General features: G+C 40.7%; 2 protein-coding genes across 4 annotated transcripts in view; one reads left to right on the top strand and one right to left on the bottom strand.

Annotated features, from left to right (window-relative positions):
• POLH (DNA polymerase eta) overlaps window positions 1-20,510 on the bottom strand; it is a 42,046-nt gene extending 21,536 nt beyond the window's left edge. Inside the window, exons 1-4 of one of the 3 annotated variants that reach the window (XM_044001073.1) lie at window positions 19,684-20,510; window positions 15,573-15,651; window positions 7,842-7,982; window positions 6,300-6,434 (exon numbers count right to left, since the gene is read on the bottom strand). In XM_044001073.1, coding sequence (XP_043857008.1) covers window positions 6,300-6,434; window positions 7,842-7,982; window positions 15,573-15,651; window positions 19,684-19,690 — 362 coding nt within the window. In that variant the 5' untranslated portion in view covers window positions 19,691-20,510. Of the gene's footprint in view, window positions 1-6,299; window positions 6,435-7,841; window positions 7,983-15,572; window positions 15,652-19,683 lie in introns of those variants that run through there. The other 2 variants (XM_044001074.1, XM_044001075.1) reach the window with 2 other exon arrangements.
• Window positions 20,511-20,735: 225 nt separating this feature from the next.
• XPO5 (exportin 5) overlaps window positions 20,736-23,949 on the top strand; it is a 70,382-nt gene continuing 67,168 nt past the window's right edge. Inside the window, exons 1-3 of the mRNA XM_044001072.1 lie at window positions 20,736-21,038; window positions 22,235-22,356; window positions 23,349-23,421. Coding sequence (XP_043857007.1) covers window positions 20,934-21,038; window positions 22,235-22,356; window positions 23,349-23,421 — 300 coding nt within the window. The 5' untranslated portion in view covers window positions 20,736-20,933. The remainder of the gene's footprint in view (window positions 21,039-22,234; window positions 22,357-23,348; window positions 23,422-23,949) is intronic.

Below are 23,949 nucleotides of genomic sequence, written 5' to 3'. Positions count from 1 at the left end.
TTAAATTTCCTAGTCAATGGGATAATGACTTCCTTGGGTATCTCATTCCATTGTCTAACAACCAGTGGTCAGAAATTCCATCTATTTAACCTGAATCCTCCTTGCTGGAATGCAAAGCCATTTCCTAGTCTATTTCTAGAAGGAACAAAGGATACCTACCCGGTGACTGTTAAATTCTGTGTCTAGTAATCGTTCATAGGAGAACAATGTAGTTATCCTCCATGAACTAAGAACTCATAACTTAACTCAAAAGTTTAGGGATGTTCCTTTAAATATCCTTACAACAATTATTTGATTTTCATCTTTTTTTTTTTTAATCCAGATTACTCACCTACCCTCTCTTCAATTTAAATAATCAAAATTCTTCAAGTCTTCCTCATGGGACATTTCAACAACCATTCAGTTATTCTGTTGGGTTTTCTAGACTTTCTTCATTCTGTCTGTGTTCCTTGTGGGCTGTAGGTTACATATTTTATTTTATTTTTTGTGGGGCAATTGGGGTTAAGTGACTTGCCTAGAGTCACACAGCTAGTAAGTGTTAAGTGTCTGAGGCCATATTTGAACTCAGGTTCTCCTGAATCCAAGGCCGGTGCTCTATCCACTGAGCCACCTAGCTGCCCCTAGGTTACATATTTTAGCAAGTATCTGATCAATATAGGCTGTGAGAAGATTACCTTGCAGTTTCCACAAAAAAAGTTGTATTTTATCTTAGCACAGATATGTATTTTGTCATACAACCTGTTATGGGGAAGAAATTACACCTCTCCCCATAATACAACCCATTCTCAAGCTAATTTTTAAATGTTATTTTAAATTTTATTCTTAACAATACTAAATGGAATGGTCATTTGTATATACATAGTAGAAAGAAAGAGAATTTTAACATGAAAGTGCAGTTGTTTTACTAAGTAAAGATTTCTTTGTGGCACAGTAGATAGAGTTGCTGGGCCTGAACTCAGATTGATTCATCTTACCTGATTCAAATCTGGCCTCAGACACTTACTAGCTGTGTGACCCTGGGCAAGTCACTCTACCCTGTTTGCCTCAGTTCTTCATCTGTAAAATGGGATGGAGAAAGAAATAGCAAACCGCTCCGGTATCTTTGCCAAGAAAACCTCAAATGGGGTCACAAAGAGTCAGACACAATAAAAGAACAAATAAAACCAACCTGAAAATCAACCTGAAAACTACAGCTTTCAAAAGCTGACCTGTTTGTCTGGCCTTCCTTTTGTTCTTATTTCTCCATTTCCTAAAAAAGATATCTCAATGACCCTCTTTTTTCCCTACCCTATCCCCTCTTGTGCTTCAATGCTATCCCTCACTGGGGGAAAAAAGAGCCCTTAAAACAAATGTTAAGCAAAACAAATTCCTTTGTTGACTGTGCTCAAAAAACGTAAGCCTCATGCTGCATCTTGAGTCCATCACTTCTTTGTCAAGACATGAGTAATACCTTCATCACTAGACCTCTGGAATCATGGTTGGTTATTGAATGGATTGAGTTCTCAAGTCTTTCAAATTTGTTTTTCTTTATTATATTGTGGCTATTGTATAAATTGTTCTGGTTCTGCTCACTTAACTCTGCATCAATTCATACAAGTCTTCCTTGGTTTCTCTAAATTCTATTCACATACTATAATTTGTTGAGCCATTCCCCAACAAATGGGTACCTCTTTAATTTTAGTTCTGTACTATTACAAAAAGAGGTGTTATAAATATGAGTCTTTTTTCCCCCAATCTTTTTGGACCTAATAGTGGTATAGCATGGTCCAAAGGTATGCAAAGTTTAGTAACTTTGGGGGCATGGTTACAAATTGCTTTTCAGAACAGGTGAACTAATTCACAGCTCTGTCAACAGTGCATTAGTTCAAGCTACTTTTGAAGTAACAGTTTAAAATTCTTATTTTTCCCCAGTTTGTGGCACATAATGACCCTATGTTTTATGCCATAAATGCGCAAGGTTTTGTTTGCAATTGGTTGATCTAGTACTATATTGTAAATTTGTTGAAAAGTGAAATCTTTCAGGACTTAATGCCAAAGTAGTTATAATCTGAACACAAATTTAAGTTTCCTCCAATACAATGTGGCAAGGGTGCACAATTTACATCTCAGGCCAATCTATCCCACTTACTGAGCTCAAAACAATCTGGGCTTAGAGATGCCTTACTTTTCTTTTAATAACTTCATGCATGAGTTTCATGTTCTGCTATATAATGAGAAGCTAGGCGATACAGTGGATACACTGCTAGGCCTGGAGTCAGAAGACCTAAGTTCAAATGCAGATACTTAATAGCTCTTAGGTAAGTCATTCAACCTCTGTTTGCTTTAGTTTCCTCAACTGTAAAAACAGGGATAACATTAGCACCTAATTCCCAGGGCTGTTGTGAAGATGAAATGGAATAATATTTATAAAGTGCTGAGCACAGTGCCTAGCACATAGTAGTCACTCTATTGCTAGTTATGATCATTGTCATCACCACCACTACCACCATCACCATCATCTACTAAAGGCATGATGGCAAAGGAATGGATTTGGATCAGAAGGCCAGGGTTCCTTCCTGCCTCCGTTACTTTTAGCTATGTGATCTTGCTTAAGTCAGTAATTTCTCTGAGCCTCAGTTTCTTCAACTTCTTAAAATGGAAGAATATATGCATTACCTGCCTCATGGGGTTTCTGTGAGAAAAAAAACTTTGTAGACTATTAAGTGCTGGTTCTGAGATGGATCCAGAAACAGATCAGACCTCAAACCTCAAGTCTTGGTCATGCCCACATAAGCTAGAGCTCTGCTTTAGCTCTGGATCTATCTGTACTTCTGGAAATTGTGAGGCAGAGATAGCTCCTCTTTAAAAGCTGATCTCCATCTTGAATAAAAGGTTAGTATCAAAGTGCCTTAGCCTGTCCTAGCAAAACTGTGATAATTCAGTCTCAGTGATAGTTCAACCTAAGAAAATTGCATGAGATTGTCAAAGTCCTTCCTTTTGCTTCTGTGAATAAGAGAATAAATATTATGCAGATTAAGGAATAGCTACTATATGAAACTAGTCTTCAGGGGACTAAGAAAGGATAGCAAGAGCTAGAGGACATATAAATTCAGTTCAACAAACATTGATGAAATACTTGGTGTGTACAGAATGCAGGGCACTACCCTAGGGCAAGATGCAAAGTACATGATCCTAACCCCCATGGAGTTTACTAGGAGATGTGACATACATATAGCCAGGTGGGTTATATGTATATGTTATATGTTAGTCTTTTACTAACTGGTGGAAGGAAAAGGAAAAGGGGTATTAATGAATGCTTCATGGAGAAAGTAGTATTTGAACTATACTTTAAATCAGGGCTTCTCAAAGACATACCCCAAAAAGAGAAAAAGACCTATTCTACAAAAATATTTATAGCAGCCTCTTTTGTGGTGGCATAAGAATTGGAAATCAAAGGAATGCCTATCAATTGGGGAATGCTAAACAAGGCTGTGGTATATGTTGTTGATGGAATATTACTGCGCTATCAGAATGACGAGGCAGGATGATTTCAGAAAGGGCCTGGAAAGACTTGTATGGAACTGATATATAGTGAAATGAGCAGAACCAAGAGACATTGTACACAGGGAGACAGCTATATTGTTTGATGAAGAACTGTGAATGACTTGACTATTCTCAACAATACAATGATCCAAGACAATCCCAAAGGACTATTAATGAAACATACTATCCATATCCAAAGAAAGAACTGATATTGATGGAACACAGATTGAAGCATGCTATTTTTCACTTTCTTTCATTTTTTCCCTTTATTCAAGTTTTCTTGTACAAAATGACTAATACGGTAATGTTTTACATTTTTTAAAAATCAGGATTTCTTAAGCCTTTTCCATTCATGACCCCTTTTTGCATGAGAAATTTTTACATGACCCCAAGTATACAGGTGTATAAAATAGATATATGTCATCTTTTACTGTTGCCAAATTTTTGCAACCCCCACATTCAGTTATGCAACCCTATGACCCACAGTTTAAGAAAGTAGGCTTTACTGGGATGCTAATCCACTGTTGGTGGAGTTGTGAAAAGATCCAACCATTATGGAGAGTGCTTTGGAAGTATGCCCATAGGGCTATAGAAATGTGCATACCCTTTGATCCAGAAATACCACTGCTAGGTTTATATCCCAAAAACATCCCCCAAAAGAGAAAAAGACCTATTTGGGTTTTTTAGAAGATAGGATTTTACTTTTTTTTCCAGGGCAACGAGGGTTAAGTGACTTGCACAAGGTCACACAGCTAGTAATTGTCAAGTGTCTGAGGTCAGATTTGAACTCAGGTCCTCCTGAATCCAGGGCCAGTGCTTTATCCACTGTGCCACCTAGCTGCCCCCCCAAAAGACCTATTTGTACAAAAATATTTATAGCAGCTCTTTTTCGTGGTGGCTAAGAATTGGAAATCAAAGGAATGCCCATCAATTGGGGAATGGCTAAACAAACTGTGGTATATGATGGTGATGGAATATTATTGTGCTATAAGAAATGACAAGCAGGATGACTTCAGAAAGGCCTGGAAAGACATGTATGAAATGATGTGAAGTGAGCAGAACCAAGAGAACATTGTATACAGAGGCAGTAATATTGCTTCATGAAGAACTGTGAATGATTTGACTATTCTCAACAATGATACAATGACACAACGATACAATGATCCAAGACAATCCCAAAGGACTATTGATGAAACATACTATCCACCTCCAAAGAAAGCACTGATTTTTTTTTTAGTGAGGCAATTGGGGTTAAGTGACTTGCCCAGAGTCACACAGCTAGTAAGTGTTAAGTGTCTGAGGCCGGATTTGAACTCAGATACTCCTGACTCCAGGGCCGGTGCTCTATTTACTGCGCCACCTAGCTGCCCCAAGAACTGATATTTGATGGAACAGACTGAAGCATGCTATTTTTCACTTTCTTTCATTGTGTTTCTTTTAATCAAGTTTTCTTGTACAAAATTAAAAATATAGTACTATTTTATATAATCATACAGGTATAACCCATATATGATTGTTTGCTGCCTCAGGGGAGCGAGAAGGGGAGGGAGGGAAAGAGGGATAAAAATTGGAATCCAAAACTATAAATAGAAATGTTTATTATTTTTTTTTAAAAAGAAGGTAGGCTTTAAATGATGCATAAGAATTCAATAGGTTACAGGGAATAGAAGGAAGGAAAGATGAAGGCATTCTGGTGAAGGAAACGGAGAAGGAATGATGAGGCAAACAACTAAGAGAATGGTATGTCTCTGAAGGAAGGGGAGAAGAAAGTATTCAGGAGGAAGAAATTGTCAACGTGTTGAAATGCATAGCAGAAAATAAAGTTCTTGCCACCAAAGTCCTATGCATTGCCAAATCAACATCAGAAACTGATATGATTTTTATCAGTGGAAATTACATGAAAAAAAAGGCATTACCATTTGCCTTGTTGCTGCACCCCAAGGACCATGGGACTTTTTCGCCTGGCTTGCAGCTGAAACTTTTCAAATGTGTTGTCTCCCCTCATTAGAATGTGAGTTTCCTAAGAGCAGGATGGTCTCACTTTGCTTTTGTTTGTTTGTTTTGGGGCAATGAGGGTTAAAGAGACTTGCCAGGGTCACACAGCTAGTGTCAAGTGTCTGAGGCCAGATATGAACTCAGGTCCTCCTGAATCCAGGGCTGGCGCTTTATCCACTGTGCCACCTAGCTTTCCCCTTGCTCACTTTTCTATTTGTAAACAAGCACTTAGCACAGTGATTCGAACACCTTAAATACTTAAATGTTTTATTCATTCATTAAAGAAGGAATGATGGCTAAAACAAGGTTCTTGAGAAAACATTACAATAAAAGAACAAAGATATAGGCCCTACCAAAGAGGGTATGCTATCCCTTCTTTATGATAAGAGAAAAAACGGGGGCAGCTAGGTGGCCCAGTGGATAAATCACTGGCCCTGGATTCAGGAGGACCTGAGTTCAAATCCAGCCTCAGACACTTGACACTTCCTAGCTGTGTGACCCTGGGCAAGTCACTTAACCCTCACTGCCCTGCAAAAAACAAAACAAAACAAAAAAAAAGAAAGAAAAAATTTAAAGATGACAAAGAATTTTAAGAAAAGGAGAAGGATACCTGGTTATTAGGGCGGTTGTTAAGAATTTCTGGAAGTCAAACCAAAATCTCTGGGAAGGTGACACCACTTAGGTACTGCCAATTCAAAATAGTACTGAAATATCCCTTCTGGGTGTCATGGACCATTAATACCAATCCCTTCCCCTTTATCCCCCAAAATTTTTCTCCTTACTTGGTGAGGTCAGCTTTCCCTCGGGTCTCACGAACTTGTGCTAGTAGAAGATCTGGACATAGCTTCTTAGCATCATCTGCCCACATACTCCTAGTAACTCCAAATGCACGAGCTTCATAACTGACTGCAATTATTCTAGAGAAAAAAGTAGGAAGTTACTGTATGATCACAAGAAACAAAAAAGGGAAGCATTACAGTAATAACTTATTGGATAAAAAGGGAGGCTTCCATGGCCTATAGCAATCAGAGATGGGCAAGTGGTGTTCATTTTTTTTTTTTGGTGAGGCAATTGGGGTTAAGTGACTTGCCCAGGGTCACACAGCTAGTAAGTGTTAAGTGTCTGAGGCCGGATTTGAACTCAGGTCCTCCTGACTCCAGGGCTGGTGCTCTATCCACTGTGCCACCTAGCTGCCCCGAAATGTTGTTATTTAGACTAGAACCAAGGCCTTCAATGTATTGTCTATCTCTTCTGGATTTTTAAGGCACTGAGGGTCATGATCCAGTAGAGCGATATAACCAGTAGGTTTGAGGACTAAAGAAGTGAGACAAGTCTTTCATTGCCCATTAAGCTGGCTACAGTTCTCTAGTTGCCTACATCATGTTCCCATCCTGGACACCTTCCATTCCTCCTCACCCCACACAACTCCCCCCCCTTTCAGCTTCCTTTTTAAGTGTTGACTTCCCCGTTAAACATAAGCTCTGGGCAGCTAGATGGCGCAGTGGATAGAGCACTGGCCCTGGATTCAGGAGGACCTGAGTTCAAATCCGGCCTCAGACATTTAACACTTACTAGCTGTGTGACCCTGGGCAAGTCACTTAACCCCAATTGCCTCACCAAAAAAAAAAACATTAGCTCTTTGAGGGCAGGAACCATTCTTTCTTTTTGCTTATATTTGTATCCCCAAAGATTAGCAAAATGCTAAGCACAGTAGGCAAGCACTTTAAAAAGACTAGTTGAGTGACTTACAAGAAGGCTAGAAGTTGGGGGGAGGAATGATTACATATGAATAGCATATTGAATTGCTTGCCTTCTCAAAGTGGGGGTGAGGAGGGAGGGAGAGAATTTGGAATACAAAGGTTTAAAAATGGATGTTAAAAATTGTTTTTACATGTAATTGGGGAAAATAAAATGCTAAATAAGGAGCTGGGGAGGAACCAGGATAAAACAAAGCATGGCAACAACCAAGGTCTGAGGAAGAAGGTCAGGAATAGAGATAAAGTTTCAGAGAGACAGATTTTAGCTTAATAAGAACTGTACAAAAGAGGAATGGGAAGACTGGTTGACCATTTGTAAAGGATGCTGTGGAAAGAATTCCTGTTCAGGTAGAAGCTGGACTAAAAGGTTTCTTCCAACTCTAAAATTCTAAAAACACTTAAAAATTTAAACATATCAGAAGGCCATATAATAGTTAAATTTTCTATGCATAGAAGCCACAGTTGAAATTTAAATCATGGCAGTTCAGGGAAGTCTTAATTACACTATTTAGTCCAATGCAGATTTCTAAATATGGCCTGATGATGCTGAAAATGAAAAACACATACCCACCACCCTTCCATGATTTGTACTGCACAACTGCACAAGGTTTATTCCTCAAATGTGGATTCTGCTTCTGTTCCACTTGTACAAAGAAGCAATCCATGTCCACCAGCGCAACCACACGCTCCTGCCCAACTGCCATTTTCCTGTTAACAAAAAAGAAATGTTTTATAATCAGTGAATCAAATAAAGATAACTAAAAAGAGACATGGGAAAACAGCATTTTCATTCATGTTTAACCATTAATCTATGCTCACCACATAGAAAAGATAACCATCAGGCAATATTTAAGCATGTAAAAAAGCGCAAGACATAAGAATAAATAACTTTTTTTTGAGGAGCAATGAGGGTTAATTGACTTGTCCATGGTCACACAGCCAGTAAGTGTCAAGTGTCTGAGGCTGGATTTGAACTCAGGTCCTCCTGAATCCAGGCCCAGTGCTTTATTCACTGCCCTACCTAGCTTCACCCAGAATAAATAATTTAATTCATGAAACTACCCCTGGCTCCAAAAAAAGGAAGAGTAAACTAGGAAGTAGCAATATTATATTCTACTTAATCCTAAAATATGATTAAAATTTCTTTTAAAAGTATGAGTTAGGGGTCAGCTAGGTGGTGCAGTGGATAGAGCACCGGTCCTAGAGTCAGGAGCACCTGAGTTCAAATCCGGCCTCAGACACTTAACACTTACTAGCTGTGTGACCCTGGGCAAGTTACTTAACCCCAATTGCCTCACTAAAAAAAAAAAAAACAACAAAAAAGTATGAGTTAGTTTTTTTATACTAGGTAGATGGTATAAAGGAGAAATTATAGTCATTGCTTTAGCCGTGGTTTAAAACAAAGTACAAAATATAGAAATCATCTATCTGGGGTAATACTTAAGGCATCTTTTCAATGGCCCTGAACGTTGCAGTGCCTTCTGGAAGAGATCTATTCCCATTCAAGAGAGTTTGGACTAACCATCCACCAAAGAAAAACCAAATGGATAAAAATACCTACTATCGAGATTATGACAACCTACAGAGCCCTCCAATAACTTATCTCAGACTGAGGAATATAAATGGACAGAATCGGCTCAGAACTTAAGAGAAAGGGAAGAGTAGACAGGACTGCTTTCAGGATACTGCAGAGCTTCTTTAGTGACTCCAACTCCTTCTAGATACAAAAGTCTACTTTTTTTATACCAATTTCCTACCAGTGTTTCAGATGTTCTGCTTGGTTTCAAGTCCACCACCATCACATGCCCCCAGATTAAGCTTATCTCTAGGAAATCTATCATCATGGAGATAGATGAAGCTTTTGGTACTCTCACTTTATCAAGACCCTTTTGATTGAAAGGCTGGATGTCAGAGCAAAAAAAACTCTTCCCAAAGCCTTCCTTTGTAGAAAGCTCAGAAGCCCAGCCAAGTCTTCATTTCCCACCAGCTACACTGCTTATTTCTACTTCAACATCATTAGGCTCCCACCAGGTACCTTCTGCTCCAACCCCACTCCCTTTCAGCTTCCTTTTGGGTATTGTCTTCCCCCATTAGCTTGTAACCTAACACATAGGAGTTCCTTAAAAATTTGTATTGTATGCTGTTCTATGGCTTTGAGTCATGGAACACTAGTCTCCACAGAATTGAAATAAGTATCACTCAGAGAGCAATGGAGAGATTCAGTTTGTGAGGAGACTGGAACATATGACAAATCCTTCAAAAGCTACCAAAAACCAGGGGGCATTTAGGTGGTGCAGTGGATAAAGCACCAGCCCTGGATTCAGGAGGACCTGAGTTCAAATCTGGCCTCAGACACTTGACACTTACTAGCTGTGTGACCCTCAGCAAGTCACTTAACCCCAACTGCCTCACAAAAAAAATTAAAAATAAGCTACCAAAGCCCAAAACAAAACAGAGAAAGGACTTTCCAAAAAAAAGATGGACTAGGAACATGGTGAGAACAAGGCTTAAACCAGTGACCATCACATCATCCCTCTACACATATGCTCAAGATGTCAGGAGAAAGTGAAGAAGGCCTTTGGCACATTGGGTAGACCCCCTAAATGAATTTATAGGAGGCCATGGCCAAGGGTAGCACACAAAACTGGCAGGTATGGATGAGTTGCCAATCCCATTGCTGGGGGTGAATAACTATTCTGGTGAGATCACAGGTCCATTTGAGTATTCCTTTTCATTTTCTTTTCTTTTTTTTTTTAGTGAGGCAATTGGGGTTAAGTGACTTGCCCAGAGTCACATAGCTAGTAAGTGTCTGAAGCCGGATTTGAACTCAGGTACTCCCGAATCCAGGGCTGGTGCTTTATCCACTGCGCCACCTAGCCGCCCCTCCATTATCTCTTTATCACCCATTCTCTCCTCAACTTTCTGAGAACATCCTACTCATCATTTCTTATGGCACAATAGTATTCCATCATAATCTGATCTCACGATTTGTTCAGCCATTCCCCAACTGATGGGCATCTCCCCAGTTTCAAATTCAACTTTTTTTTTGGTTTGTTTTTATCTCTTTTTGGATACCAACTTACTAGTGGTATTACTAGGTCAAAGAGTATGCATGGTTTTATTGCCCTTTGGCCCTCGTTCCAAATTGCTCTACGGAATGTTTGAATCTGTTTACAACTTTACCAAGAGTGTAGTAATGTCTCATTTTCCCCATATCCCTCACAACATTTGTCGTTTTTTCTGCTGTCCTATTATCCAAACAAATGGGTATGAGGTAGTACCCAGAATTGTTTTGACCTGAATCTCTCCAATCAAAAGTAAATTAGAGCATTTTTTTTTCAAATGGCTATAGGGAGCTTTGATTATTTCATCTGAAAACTTCATGTCTTTTGATCATCTATCAATTGGGGAATGACTCTTATTTTAACAAATTTGACTCCGTTTTCTATGTGTTTGAGAACTGAGGCCTATCAAACAAACTTGCTTCAAAATTTGTTTCAGTTACTTCTCAACTTTCTTTTTCTTTTCTACAGTTTAGTTTCCACCCCCACAAATTCTACTAAACCATTACTCACTACTGAGTTCTTTAGAGACAAGTCCAATGGTCTTTTTTAACCCTCACCCCGACCTCTGAAGCATTTTACAGATGTTCTTGACACCATTTGCCACCTCATATCCTTCATATCCTTTGCTTGAGGAAGCTCACTAGTCATCTACTTACCTGTGTAATCACTCTTCTATCTTTTTCACTGGTTCTTGTATTCTTACCAAACGCTAAAGGTGGGTGTTCCCCAAAGGTCTGTCATAGGTCCTTTTCTCTTTCTATGGGTCTTGGTTATATCATTCATTCCCATGGTTTCATTAGCATCTCCATGCAGATTATATTCTCTAATCTATATAGCCAGTCAATCTCTCTCTCTTTTTTTAAATAAACCATTTTACTTTTTTTTTTCCAGTTACATGTAAAGATAGTTCTCAACTTTTGTTTATACAAGCTTTCCAATTTCAGATTTTTCTCCCTCCCTCCCCTCCCTCCCCCCTCCCCTAGACAGCAGGTAATCTGATATAGGTTTTATATACACACACACACACACACACACACACACACACACACACACACACACACACACATATATATGTATATAATAATATTAAACATATTTCTGCATTAGTCATGTTATAAGAGAAAAATCAGAGCAATGAGGAAAAACCTCAAAATAGAAAAACATCAGCACCCAAAACAAAAGAAATAGTATGGTTCCTTCAACATCTATACTACACAGTTCTTTTTTCCCCCTGGATTTGGAGATCCTCTTCTATCATGAGTTCCCTGGAACTCTTCTGTGCCATTGCATTGGTGAGAAGAATCTAGTCCATCACAGTAGGTCAACACTCAGTGTTGATGATACTGTGTACAATGTTCTTCTGGTTCTGCTCATCTCACTCATCATCAGCCCACGCAAGACCCTCCAGGTTTCTCTGAACTCCTCCTACTCATCGTTTCTTACAGCACAATAGTATTCCATTGTATTCATATACCACAACTTGTCCAGCCATTCCCCAGTTGATGGGCATCCCCATAACTTCCAATTCCTTGCCACCACGTACAGAGCAGCTCAATCTCTCTTTTGAACTCCTGTTATCTGTAGCTCCAACAACTTGCAGGACATCTGCAATTATATATCCCATTGCAAACTCAACACGTACATGGGCCTGATCATCTTCCCACTAAACATCCACCTCTTCCAAACTGTCCTGTTCCCGCTGAAGGCACCACTTAGGTTCACAACCCCAGAGTCATACTTGATTTGCCCCCTTCACTCCCCACCTGCCCCATTAAAATCAGTTGGGAAAAACCTGTCAATTGTAACTAGGACATCTTTCACAACTGTCTCCTTCTGACGCAGGAGACTATCACCCAACTTCAGTCTCTCGTGAGCATTCACCTAGACTACTGTAATAGACTCTTACTTGATCCCCCAGCTTTTTCTCTCTCCCCTGCTCAAAAAACTTTAGGGGCTTCCTATTATGTCTAAGGTAAAATACTCAGCCTGGCATATTAGCAAACTTGGGTTGAAAAAGAGGGGGCAGCGAGGTGGTGTAGTGGATAAAACACCAGCTGGATTCAGGAGGACCTGAGTTCAAATGTGACCCCAGACATTTAACACTTACTGGATGTGTGACCCTGGGCAAGTCACTTAATCCTCATTGCCCCGCAAAAAAACCCAAAACAAAACAAAAAAAGATTTAAAGACAAGTTATTAACTGGATAACTTCCATAATCTCTTTCCCATCTAACTTTTCAGCCTAATTTCACTCCATCACCCTTAAAGCACTATATGTTCCAGCCAACCTGGAACTAGCTGCTTTGTGAATTCAATACTCCATCTTCTTCCCCCAAGAACTGGAACAAACTGTCCCGCATACATGGCCTCCACTCAGCCTTACAAAATTCTTAACTTTTTCCCCAAATAAATAAATAAATAAAAGGAGGCAGCTAGGTGGATTCAGGAGGACCTGAGTTCAAATCCGACCTCAGACACTTGACACTTGCTAGCTGTGTGAACCTGGGCAAGTCATTTAACCCTCACTGCCCCGCAAAAAAAAAATAAACAAACAAAATTCTTAACTTTTTTCAAAGCTCAGCTTCTGTCACCTTCTTCCATGAACTCTTCCCTGTTCTCCCCAACCGTTAGTGTTCTGCCTTTTCAAATTACTTTTCATTTATTTATCCGTGTATATACCGTATCGCTCCAGTTCAATGGAAACTTCTAGAGACAATCAGTGTTTCATTTTTATCTTTGTGGCCCCAGTGCCTAATGCATAGTATGTAGCTAATAAGGCTGTGTCCTCCAGGATCTCCCAGTTGATAATGACCTTTACCCCTGAAACCTAATACAATACTTTGCTTTACACTTTTCTAATGCACTTATTTATAAATGGCAAGGCTACAGGAACTAAGGAATAAGGGGCACACAGAGTCAAGTACAAAGTAGGTGGAACAAGGAAGAACACTGACAAGGTTAGAACATAGATTTAGAGCTAGAATGGGCCTGAGGGACCATCTAGTCCAAACCCCTCATTCTAGAGATAAAACTGAATCCCAGAGAAGTTAGTGGCTTCTTACAAAGATAGTAAATGGCAAAGCCAAGATTTAGACCCTGGTCAGCTGACTCCAAATTTAGCCCTCTTTCCACCATATCACACTGCTTCTTTGAAATACATCCAGGATGAGGGGGCCTGAAAGCCCCTCAACACGGAGGACTTATGGATCATAAGAAAGGAGTTGATTAGCCCAGAAAAGAGTTGGGAGGAAGACATGACATAATTTTCAAGTATCTAACAGCCCGTCTAGGAGAAGGAATAAACTTCTTGGCTGCAGAGGGGAAAACTAGGAGCCATATGTGCAAATTGCCAAGGCAGATTTGGCCTTGATATGAGAAAAAAACCCTTTCTAATAGCACTATTCCAAAATGGCACTGTCTGTCTCAGGAGGTCATCTTTAGTGTATACATAGCTCAAGCAGAGGTTGCATGACCACTTGTGGAAGGGATTGTTTAGGAGATTCTTATGAACAAATTTTCTCTTATCTATCTTTTCAGCCTAATTTCACTCTATTACCTTTAAAGTACTTATATATTCCAACCAAATTGGAACTAGCTACTTTGTGAATTCAGTACTCCATCTCTCACCTCCATGTAATGGAGTAAATTGTCCCCCACTGTTGTGCAGTAGAGAGAGTGCTGGGCCTGGAGTTAGGAAGACCTCTGTTCAAATCCAGCCTCAAACACTTACAGTGGACAAGTCACTTAACCTCTATCTGTCTCACTTTCCTCAAATGTAAAATGGAGATGATAATAGTACCTATCTCACAGGGTTGAGGAATAAAAGAAACAGTATTGTAAAGCACTTGGCTTGGTGCCTGGCACATAGCAGGGGCTTAATAAATGCTCATTCCTGTCTTAATAATGGAATGTGATAGATGAGATTTGGCAGATACTCAGGAGCCCACCTGCGTGGATTACTGGCTGATTTAACTGGATTAGTAGTTGACTAGATTCTAAGCACATCTGGCTGGTACCTGAGAGTACCTAAGAAAGCATGGTTCTCAGAATCTAAAAAAAGTTTGAACTTCCGGCCCAGTCAACCAACCAGCTTGAAGAACCTCCCATTTCTGGGAGGGGACTGGAAGGAGGTAGGGGAGCCTGCGCAGAGAGTGAGGTGGCTTTTTGGTTCTGGACTTCACCCTGGTGGCAGTGCGGAGACTCCTGAGGACTTCACAGGAAAATTGAGGAAAGATAGGATTGCCAAGCTGTAGGAATTCTGTTCTCAATCTTTCTCTTTCTATCTTTCAATAAACCCTTGAAAACCTAAACTTGTTTTATCAGTGATTTTAGTCAGTTTCCCCCAAAACTGGGGAAACAGATTAGAACCCACATTTAGAATTTTAAATTACATATTCCCTTCAAGTATAATGTTTGACAAGATGACTTCTGAGGTTTCTTCTGATGTTATTCTATGTATGCCCTTGTCTGAAGCAGGTAGTTGGTGCAGTAGATAGAGTACTGGACCTGAAGTCAGAAGATCTGAGTTCAAATCTAGTCAGAGATACTTCCCAGCTATGTGGTTCTGGGCAAATATCTTCATGTTTGCCTCAGTTTACTCAACTGTAAAATGGGGATGATGATGATAGCACCTACTTCCCATGGTTGTTGAGGGGATCTAATGAGACAATAATAGTAAAGCACATGGTAAGCACTTAATAAATGCTTTATCCCACTACTAGACTTTTAGCTCCACCAAGGCAGAGAGAATGTCTTATGTAAACTCTGTATTTCCCTTAGGGCCTAATACAGTGCTCTGCATATGGTATGGGCTTAAAAAAATGATTACTGAATTGAATCAAATATTTAAAATATGATCTTTTCAGGCTGTGCCTAAAGAACAAGAAAAGTCAGGATGGTGTGATATTGGGACTTAATGAATTAATAAAGCCCAGAAAATTTAAGAGGTAAAACCAGATAACTAGGGGCGGCTAGGTGGCACAGTGGATAAAGCACTGACCCTGGATTCAGGAGGACCTGAGTTCAATTCTGGCCTGGGACACCTAACACTTACTAGCTGTGTGACCCTGGGCAAGTCACTTAACCCCAATTGCCTCGCTTAAAAAAATTTTTTTAAAACCCAGATAACTATAATCTAAAATGTTACAAGTATATTACCAAAAGTGTAGAAGTATTAGGCATAAAAGGGAAGATCTTTTTTTTTTTTAATTATGAAAAAAGGGAAAATCTTTACCTGCTATGGGCATCTGAGAAATCTCCACATAAGAGGTAGTCTATGATTTGGATTTTAACAGATGGGACAGTTTTCTCATCTGTAAAAAATAAAAAGATTAAATTAGATGATCTTTAAATCCAGATCTAAAATTCTCGATGTAGAAGCCTAACAATGAAACATATCAAGTTTGAAAATGCTTATTCAACAATTCACTTTATCAGAAGCACTGGTAAAAGTATACTATATGGACCTAGTATGGTGTCATGCCCTCTGTGGTTAGACAAAAGTTTTGTTAAGTTGTAGAAGAAAGAAGATGAAACGGTTGCTTAAACTTTATGCTTTGTTTTTATCTGTGAAATTCAATTTTATCTCCTTTCTATCAAGGCTAAGCAAGAGCAAAATAGATAAAGAAGAAACTAGGTCTGGATTTAACAGCCACTCTTAACAGATATAACAGCTAAATGTTTGCCTGCAAGGTAAAAATGTTTATTAGTTTGGGGGAATTAATAAGAATACTATATAAGGGGGGCAGCTAGATGGTGCAGTAGATAGAGCACCAGCCCTGGAGTCAGGATTTCCTGAGTTCAAATCCGGCCTCAGACACTTGACACTTATTAGCTGTGTGACCCTGGGCAGGTCACTTAACCCCAATTGCCTCACTAAAAAAAAAAAAAAGGAATACTATGTAAGAGAAATGTATTTGGAAGGTTTCCATTTAATCCTAAGAGAAATTTCTTCTGCCTACCTATAAAGCTGCAATTTGAAGGTTCTTGATAATCATAAAGCCTGGGCTAGAAAGGGCTGGAAGAAGTAAAAGAAACACACATTTGGAAATTTCCTTTTTCATTTAGATTTTTTTTTTTTTGCAGGGCAATGGGGGTTAAGTGACTTGCCCAGGGTCACACAGCTAGTAAGTGTCAAGTGTCTGAGTCCAGATTTGAACTCAGGTACTCCTGAATCCAGGGCTGGTGTTTTATCCACTGTGCCACCTAGCCGCCCCCTTTCATTTAGTTTTATCAAATTCTAGTTAACTAATCCTTAGCCTGGCATAAGGTATAGATGCTCTCTTGGGTTATTTAAACTACCACTTTTTAATGATACACAAAATAGCCAGTTATAAGATTAACTCAGAATTCTACTGGGCAGAATATGAACCACTTTTTTCAGTTTGTGTATTTTGCTACAGAAACTAGAGTGCTTTTTGAGTTTTATAGTATCCTGAAATCAGTAACGATAATTCAGTATGGCTACCATATATAGTTCAATAAAATATTTCAGAGGGATCAAGATTTGTTATGTTGTTTAGTTGTATCTGACTCTTCATGAGTCTATTTGGGGTTTTCTTGGCAAAGATGATGGAGTGGTTTGCCATTTCCTTCTCCAGCTCATTTTACAGATGAAGAAACTGAGGTAAACAGGGTCATCACAGGTTATAAGTATCTAAAGCTGGATTTGATTCATGAAAATAAATGTTCCTGATTTCAAGTCCAGTGCTGTATCCACTGAGCCAATTCAACAAACATTTATTATGTGCCTACTATATACAGGATGCAAGTGCTAGGCACTAGGAATACAAAGAAAAATGAAACAATTTCTGCCCTCAAGGAGTTTACATTCTACTGCAAGATAAGGAAATGTTCATAGCAAGGTCAATATAAAATATATACAAAACAACCACAGAGAAATGAGAAGAATACTAATACATAGGAGGTGGAACTCAATAAAGGCTTTATTCAGAAGAAATTTCTTGGTGCTGTGCCTTGAAGCAGGCTACAGATCCTACGGAGGCAGAGGTGCGGAGGGAGTACATTCAGGGCATGAGGTATTTGCCTATGAAAATGTCCAGTTTGGGGGAAACTAGGAAGCCCTGGATTCAGAGTACCTGAGTTCAAATCCAGCCTCAGACACTTGATTCTTACTAGCTGTGCAACCTTGGACAAGTCACTTAACCCTCATTGCCCCACCAAAAAAAAAAAAATGTCCAGTTTGGAGAAAAACAAGTTGGCCAGTTTGGCTGAATGAAGAATGCATCAAGGAGAGTAATGTGCAATTGTCTGGGAAAAGAGGTTAGTGAGGATTAGATTGTAGTGGGTTTTAAATGCCAAATAGGGCAGTTTGTATTTTATCCTAAGGAGTTTGGCAACTGACAAAGGCTATGGGAGAGTAAAGAATTGCTGATGACTCTGAAGTTGCAAACCAGGTTATCTAGAAGGATGATGGGACCCTATACAGAAACAGAAAAGTTGAGAAGGGGATGCAGTTTGGGTAGGAAGATAATGAATTCTTTATCACTAACACATGAATTTTTTTTCATCCATAAGAATAGCTGAAGTCTTCTAGAAGAGAACTGAAGCTTGGGTCCCGGGATAGGACTTGATATTTTGCATGATTGCACATGTATAACCTATATCAAATATCTTGCCATCTCAGGTAAGAGGAGGGAGAGAATTTGGAACTCAAAATTTTTTAAAATGTTAATGATTGTATGTGTATAATCCATATCAGATTGCTTGTCTCTTGGGGAGAGGGGAAGGAGAAAAATTTGGAAGTCAAAATCTCATTTTAAAAAGAATGTTGTGGGGGGGCGGCTAGGTGGCGCAGTGGAAAAAGCACCAGTCATGGATTCAGGAGTTCCTGAGTTTGAATCCGGCCTCAGACACTTGACACCTACTGGCTGTGTGACCCTGGGCAAGTCACTTAACCCCCATTGCCCCACCCACCCCCAAAATTAAAAAGAATGTTGTGACTAATGCAGAAATATGTTTAATGTGATTGTACATATATAACCTATATCAGATTGCTTGCTGTCTTGGGGAGCGGGGAGGGGAGGGGTAAAATTTGGAGCTAGAAATCTTATAAAAACAAATGTTGAAAACTATCTCTACATGTAACTAGAAAATAAAATATTTTATGATTAAAAAAATAAAAAACAAACAAAAGAATGCTGAAAACTATCTTTACATGTAATTGGGAAAATAAAATACTATTTACTAAAAAAAATTTTAAACTTTTAAAATTGTTTTTACATGTAATTGAAAAAAATAAAATATTCTTGGATAATAATTCCTGGACTTGGGTGAAGCCAAGACCAACATAGATAAGGGAAATGAAATGGTATTTCCAAAGAGGAAACCTTAAATCACTTATGTTTTTATTTGTCTTCTTTATTGAGAACAAAGGAAATGGAAAGCCAAAAAAAGGATAATTCATTAGATAGGTAAGATCTAGTATCGGCAGTAAGATTAGTGAAGGTTAGTGAAATTTAACATTGTTATTAATCTAGAAGTTGGAGTGAACAATGTACAAGTATATTTCAAAATACTTAGGAAGTACTAGATTGAAAACTGCAGGAAACATAAGTGAGCAAAGAGGAAGTAGTAGAGATCTAAATATGAGACAGAGGTTGACAGTTGAGCACCCAACCATAATTTAAGCATCCAACCATATTCTGGAACATAAAATAAGATTCAACTTGAAAAATATACGGCATGTTTCAGTGCTATTAATTTGGAAGAGCACAAAAAATGATTAAGAAAATTATCTCTTTATTATTTGAGAAGTCTGACTGAAAGAAGGAAATCGGTTTTATTTCACTGAGCAATAAATAGCTCAGATATACTACATTCGAAGTTAAATTTAAGAAATACCTTATGGGGCATCGAGGTGGTGCAGTGGATAGAGCACCGGCCCTGGATTCAGGAGGATCTGAGTTCAAATCCAGCCTCAGACACTTAACACTTACTAGCTGTGTGACCCTGTGGGCAAGTCACTTAACCCCAATTGCCTCACCAAAAAAAGAAAGAAAAAAAAAGAAATACCTTATTCTTGGAAAGTGGATAATGGTAGCAACTTTATGAAACTTCAAAGACAAAAAATAATCAGATTGCTAGGGAAAAGGCCCCTTAAAAATAACAGGAAAGACCAGATAAACAAGTCATCAAGTGGGGGCTGGGATATGAGACATAAATACCAGCGAATACAATATGTAAATGAGATTGTACATCACACAAAAACAGACACTAGAGGAAGTTTCTTTCCAGTTGCTACTGAAGCTGATATCGATGATCACTATTGCATCATTTTGTTTTAAATACTTTTTTTTTAAGCATGGACTCTCCTTTAAACCAACCTTTCATAGCTTCATTGTGCCATCACTAAATGCCTAGGTCGGCTCCAATTTATTCGGGAAAAAGAAAAGAATAAGCTGGGCTCCTTTCAGGTGATATGACATCCAAGTAAGTACCATGGGCAGTTTTCGGAGTCCTAGTGTATGACCACTACTTGGACAGCTAAGAAACTGCCCCCCCCCCCCTTCTTTTTTTCCCCCAAGGCATTCATATCAGATCCAACAGTGATTGATCGTTAACCTTCTGCTCTACCAGACTTTCAATCTTAAATTCTCCAACCTTTGGTAGAGATGGACAAGTCTCCCGCGTCAGGAGGAAGCCGGGTCTCCGGCCCGGGACCGACAGGTGTCACCAGAAAGAAGTGTCCCGTAACCCCGAGAATCAAGGCAACTTCAGCTTCCGCAGGAGCTGTCTTAGGATGGGATACTCAGCACGGGGCTTACAAATTCTCCTACCAACGTGAAGGCCACGCCGGACAACGCCGCCAGCTAGGGTCCGCCACAGGAAGTGAGATGGAGCTGGGACCAGGATAGGGACCGTCCTCAGCGTCTACCTCCAGCTCCGGAGACTCGCCTGCCGGTCTTACGGGAGACGCGCCGCTTCCCGAACGGGCGGAGACGGGCCAGGGTTCGCGAAGATGATGATCGCTCCTTCTCGGTGCCTGCAGTCAGACACTCATCTACGAGCTCTCGATCTTTTTTGGACGCGACCAAAGCACCGAACCGCACCGCACCTCAAACCCAAATCCGACTAGCCCTCGCCCTTTGGTCCCGGTAAACCGTTGATACGCCTGCGCACTTCGGCCTTCAGGTTTCGCGCTCCGTGCACGATAAACTCCACCCAATCACCCCCGCCCCTTAGTGGTCAAAGGCCCGCCCCTCTACCCTCGCCTAGAGAGGGAGATTGCGCAGTGGCGTGGTCCGGGTGCGTGCGCCGTGGCGGGGCAGCGGCGCGTGCGCAGCGAGAACTCCCTCCCTCCTCCCCTTCTCCTTCGCTCCTCCTCCTTCTCCTCCTCTTCCTCCTCTTCCTCCTCCTCCTCTTCTTCCTCCTCCTTTTTCCCCCCCTCCCCACTCGGAGCGGTTGGTCCTCGCTCCCCCCTATCGCTGCTGCTCTGCTCTGCTCCCAGTCTCCCCCGGCCGCTGTTGCGCGGTGCGGCCCCGTGTGTGAGCGCTTGCGGCCCGGGTTGCGGGTATTGCTGTGGTTGCCTCGTGCTTCGGGGGTCGGCGCGCGCTGCGCCAGGGGGATTCTCGCCATGTCGACGGATGAAGTGAACGGCCTGTGCGAGCAGCTGGTGAGGGCGGTGACGGTCATGATGGACCCGAGCTCCACCCAGCGTTACCGCCTCGAGGCCCTCAAGGTAGCCTGGGGAGTGGGGAGGGGGGGTGCGTCTGGCGCAGCGGAGGAAGAACCCCGGCCCCCGCTGCCCACGCGCGGCGGACGGCCGAGCCCGTGGCTCTGCCCCGGCCTGGGGCCCACGCGGCCTACGAACCCCTCCCCCGATCTCCATGCTGCCCCTCTTCTGCAGCTCCTCCTCAATATCCCCCTCACCCTGCTAGTCCAGCTGCGCCCAGGCCCCTTTCCCCTTCGTGATGCCTTCCCCCTGGCCCTGCTGTCTGCTACTCCCCCCACGCCCCATCCTTGCTTGTCTTCCCCTCCGGCCCATCCCCCCTTCTCTCCAAGAAATCGGGCACAATAGTGACTCTACCCCCTCCTTGCCCTCCCCTGATAGTCTGCGTGCCCATTTTCCTTTCTCCCGCCCCCCCCAACCCAATCCAAAAACCTCCCCGCCCCCATCTTCGCCTCCCCCCCCCAACACTACGCCTTACTCTGGGTGATCTCTTCTCACCTTCTTCAACTACCTGTAAACATGCGGCCCCAGTCTCTTCCCCTGCCAGGACTTTTTCCTTGTAGGAACTCCTTTCATGTTATAAGCATCTCCATTAGTTCGTCTTACCTGCCCATTCTTCTATCACCCGTAAAAGAGCCCACCCACCCAAAGACACCTAGAACTCTAGGATTTTAGCTTGTGGTATTTTTGCCCTTTTGCATAGAGTTTAACCTCTTGTTTTGCATTTTTTTTGAAACATTGGCAATATCTTTTAGTGGAGGTGGTCTTCTGGGGGTTTATGGGAGAAAGTCGGTCATGGCCATGAACATGTATTAAAGTTGGGGGTGGGTAAGAATAACACTTCTTACTCCCCACCAAACAAATGTACAGGTAATGAATGATTTGCTCCCCTCACTCCACCCTTCCCAAAAAGAAAAAAAAACCCTTTATAACTTCATAAATGTTAATCTTCACTCTGAGGAAGATAAGTAGATCCTGCACAAGGAGTGAAATCAGAAATAACTGGATCTCTTAATTGGGCTAGCCTAAGTATTTTTTTTTCCTTTTGATCTATTTGGCTGGGGTAACATTAATGAAGGATGTTTTTGTTTCCTTATTTATATGTTGACATGTGTTTGCTTGTTGACAATATCAAATAATCCTCTTCATTTTTTTTGTTTGTTTCTCAGCTGCTAGTAAAAGCTTTAACCATTTTGTTTCCCCAGTTTTGTGAAGAGTTTAAAGAAAAGTGTCCCATCTGTGTCCCCTGTGGCCTGAAGTTGGCTGAGAAAACACAAACTCCTATAGTTAGACACTTCGGCCTTCAGATCCTAGAACATGTTGTCAAGTAAGACACTTACCTACTGAGATCATTCTGAACCTTCTGAATATAAGGATTGTTTTTTCTTGTGACTTCTGCTATCTGGATGGTCTTCCCATCCAAGGATAGGAGAGAATACTATCCAAGGAGGTTCCCTAGTATAGGTGGAAAGAATATTGGACTTGAAGTCTGCAGAATTGGGTTAGAATCCTGCCCCAGGTGTTTGCTAGCTGAGTGAGCATGGGCATTTTACTCAGTCTCTCTTGGCCTCAATTTCCTCCTCTGTAAAATGAAGCTAAGACCTATAGTATAAATCTACCTCACTGAGTTATTGGGAGGGTCTGGGGGCATGATGTGAGATAAGCATTTTGCAAACTTTGAAGGGCTATATAAATGTTCAAAATCTAATGTCACTCTGATTCTACTTTTCTGTAACCTATGACCCTTCTGAGAACCTGCTCAGTTCTGATTACATGAACCCCCCCCCCCCCCCCACCTGCCAGCTTCCTTTTTTGGTCTTCCACACTCTCTAGGCTAACTCCCATTGCAACAGTTGGTGTTTATACACTAAACTAAATTTATACTGGAAATGTAAATATCACCTTAATAACCAACAAAGTGATGCTACCTAGTCAGGTAGCATCAAAATCCTCTTACATGTTGGAGCAATTATCAGGTGTATATATTTACTTTAGCTCCATCAAAATGAAGCAATGACAATAAATAGATATTTTTGTGTATATGGATTCCCACTCTTAGTTATTTTGCACATTAAAATCTGTTCTCAGAGTCATGCTGGTATTAGAGTTGGTACACCTAATCTGGAGGCTCTCAAGTCTAATCTTTAGAGTAAGAATATCTGTATACACATAGAAATCCAAAGTATACTTATCAGTAGATTCTATAATGGATGTGACAGCATAATGGAGGTTGGGGAACAGTGCTATTTCTTGCTAAAAAAAAAATGCTCAGTGCCTTGTTAGTGTACATCTCTTGCATTTCTCCTTTTTGCTGGCCAGGTTTCGGTGGAACAACATGTCTCGCCTGGAGAAGGTCTTTCTAAAGAACAATGTCATGGGGCTGATATCAAGTGTAAGTAATGAGTAGTTAGAGAACTTCTGCTAAGGGTAGATTAGACTGAGGTGCTGCTTTTTTAAAAATGATTTTCTGAGTACGATGTGAACTTTTTCTGTAATAACTTTTTTTTTTGTGGTGTTTTTTTGGTGAGGCAATTGGGATTAAGTGACTTGCCCAGGGTCACACAGCTAGTAAATGTTAAGTGTCTGAGGGTGGATTTGAACTCAGGTTCTCCTGACTCCAGGGCTGGTGCTCTAGCCACTGCGCCACCTAGCTGCCCCTCTGTAATAACTTAATCAGTTCCACAGAAATCTGTTAATGTTATGGGGATTTTACAGTGCCATTTGGGGCCGGGGAAACAATGTGTTTATTCCAAAAAGGAACAAGGTCCTATGTATGATTTTTATGGTGGTGAAATAATGATTTTAGGTAGAGGGGCCCTATAAAAAACTGTTTTTTCCTAGTTATTATAAATGTGTGAAACATTCTGCTTAAGCCGAATTCAAAAAGTGCTTCATAAATTTAAAAGGGCTACCTGCATAA

This window comes from Dromiciops gliroides, chromosome 4 (assembly GCF_019393635.1).
Source record: "Dromiciops gliroides isolate mDroGli1 chromosome 4, mDroGli1.pri, whole genome shotgun sequence".
NCBI lineage: Eukaryota > Metazoa > Chordata > Mammalia > Microbiotheria > Microbiotheriidae > Dromiciops > Dromiciops gliroides.
This window is presented reverse-complemented; position numbering and strand designations above follow the sequence as displayed.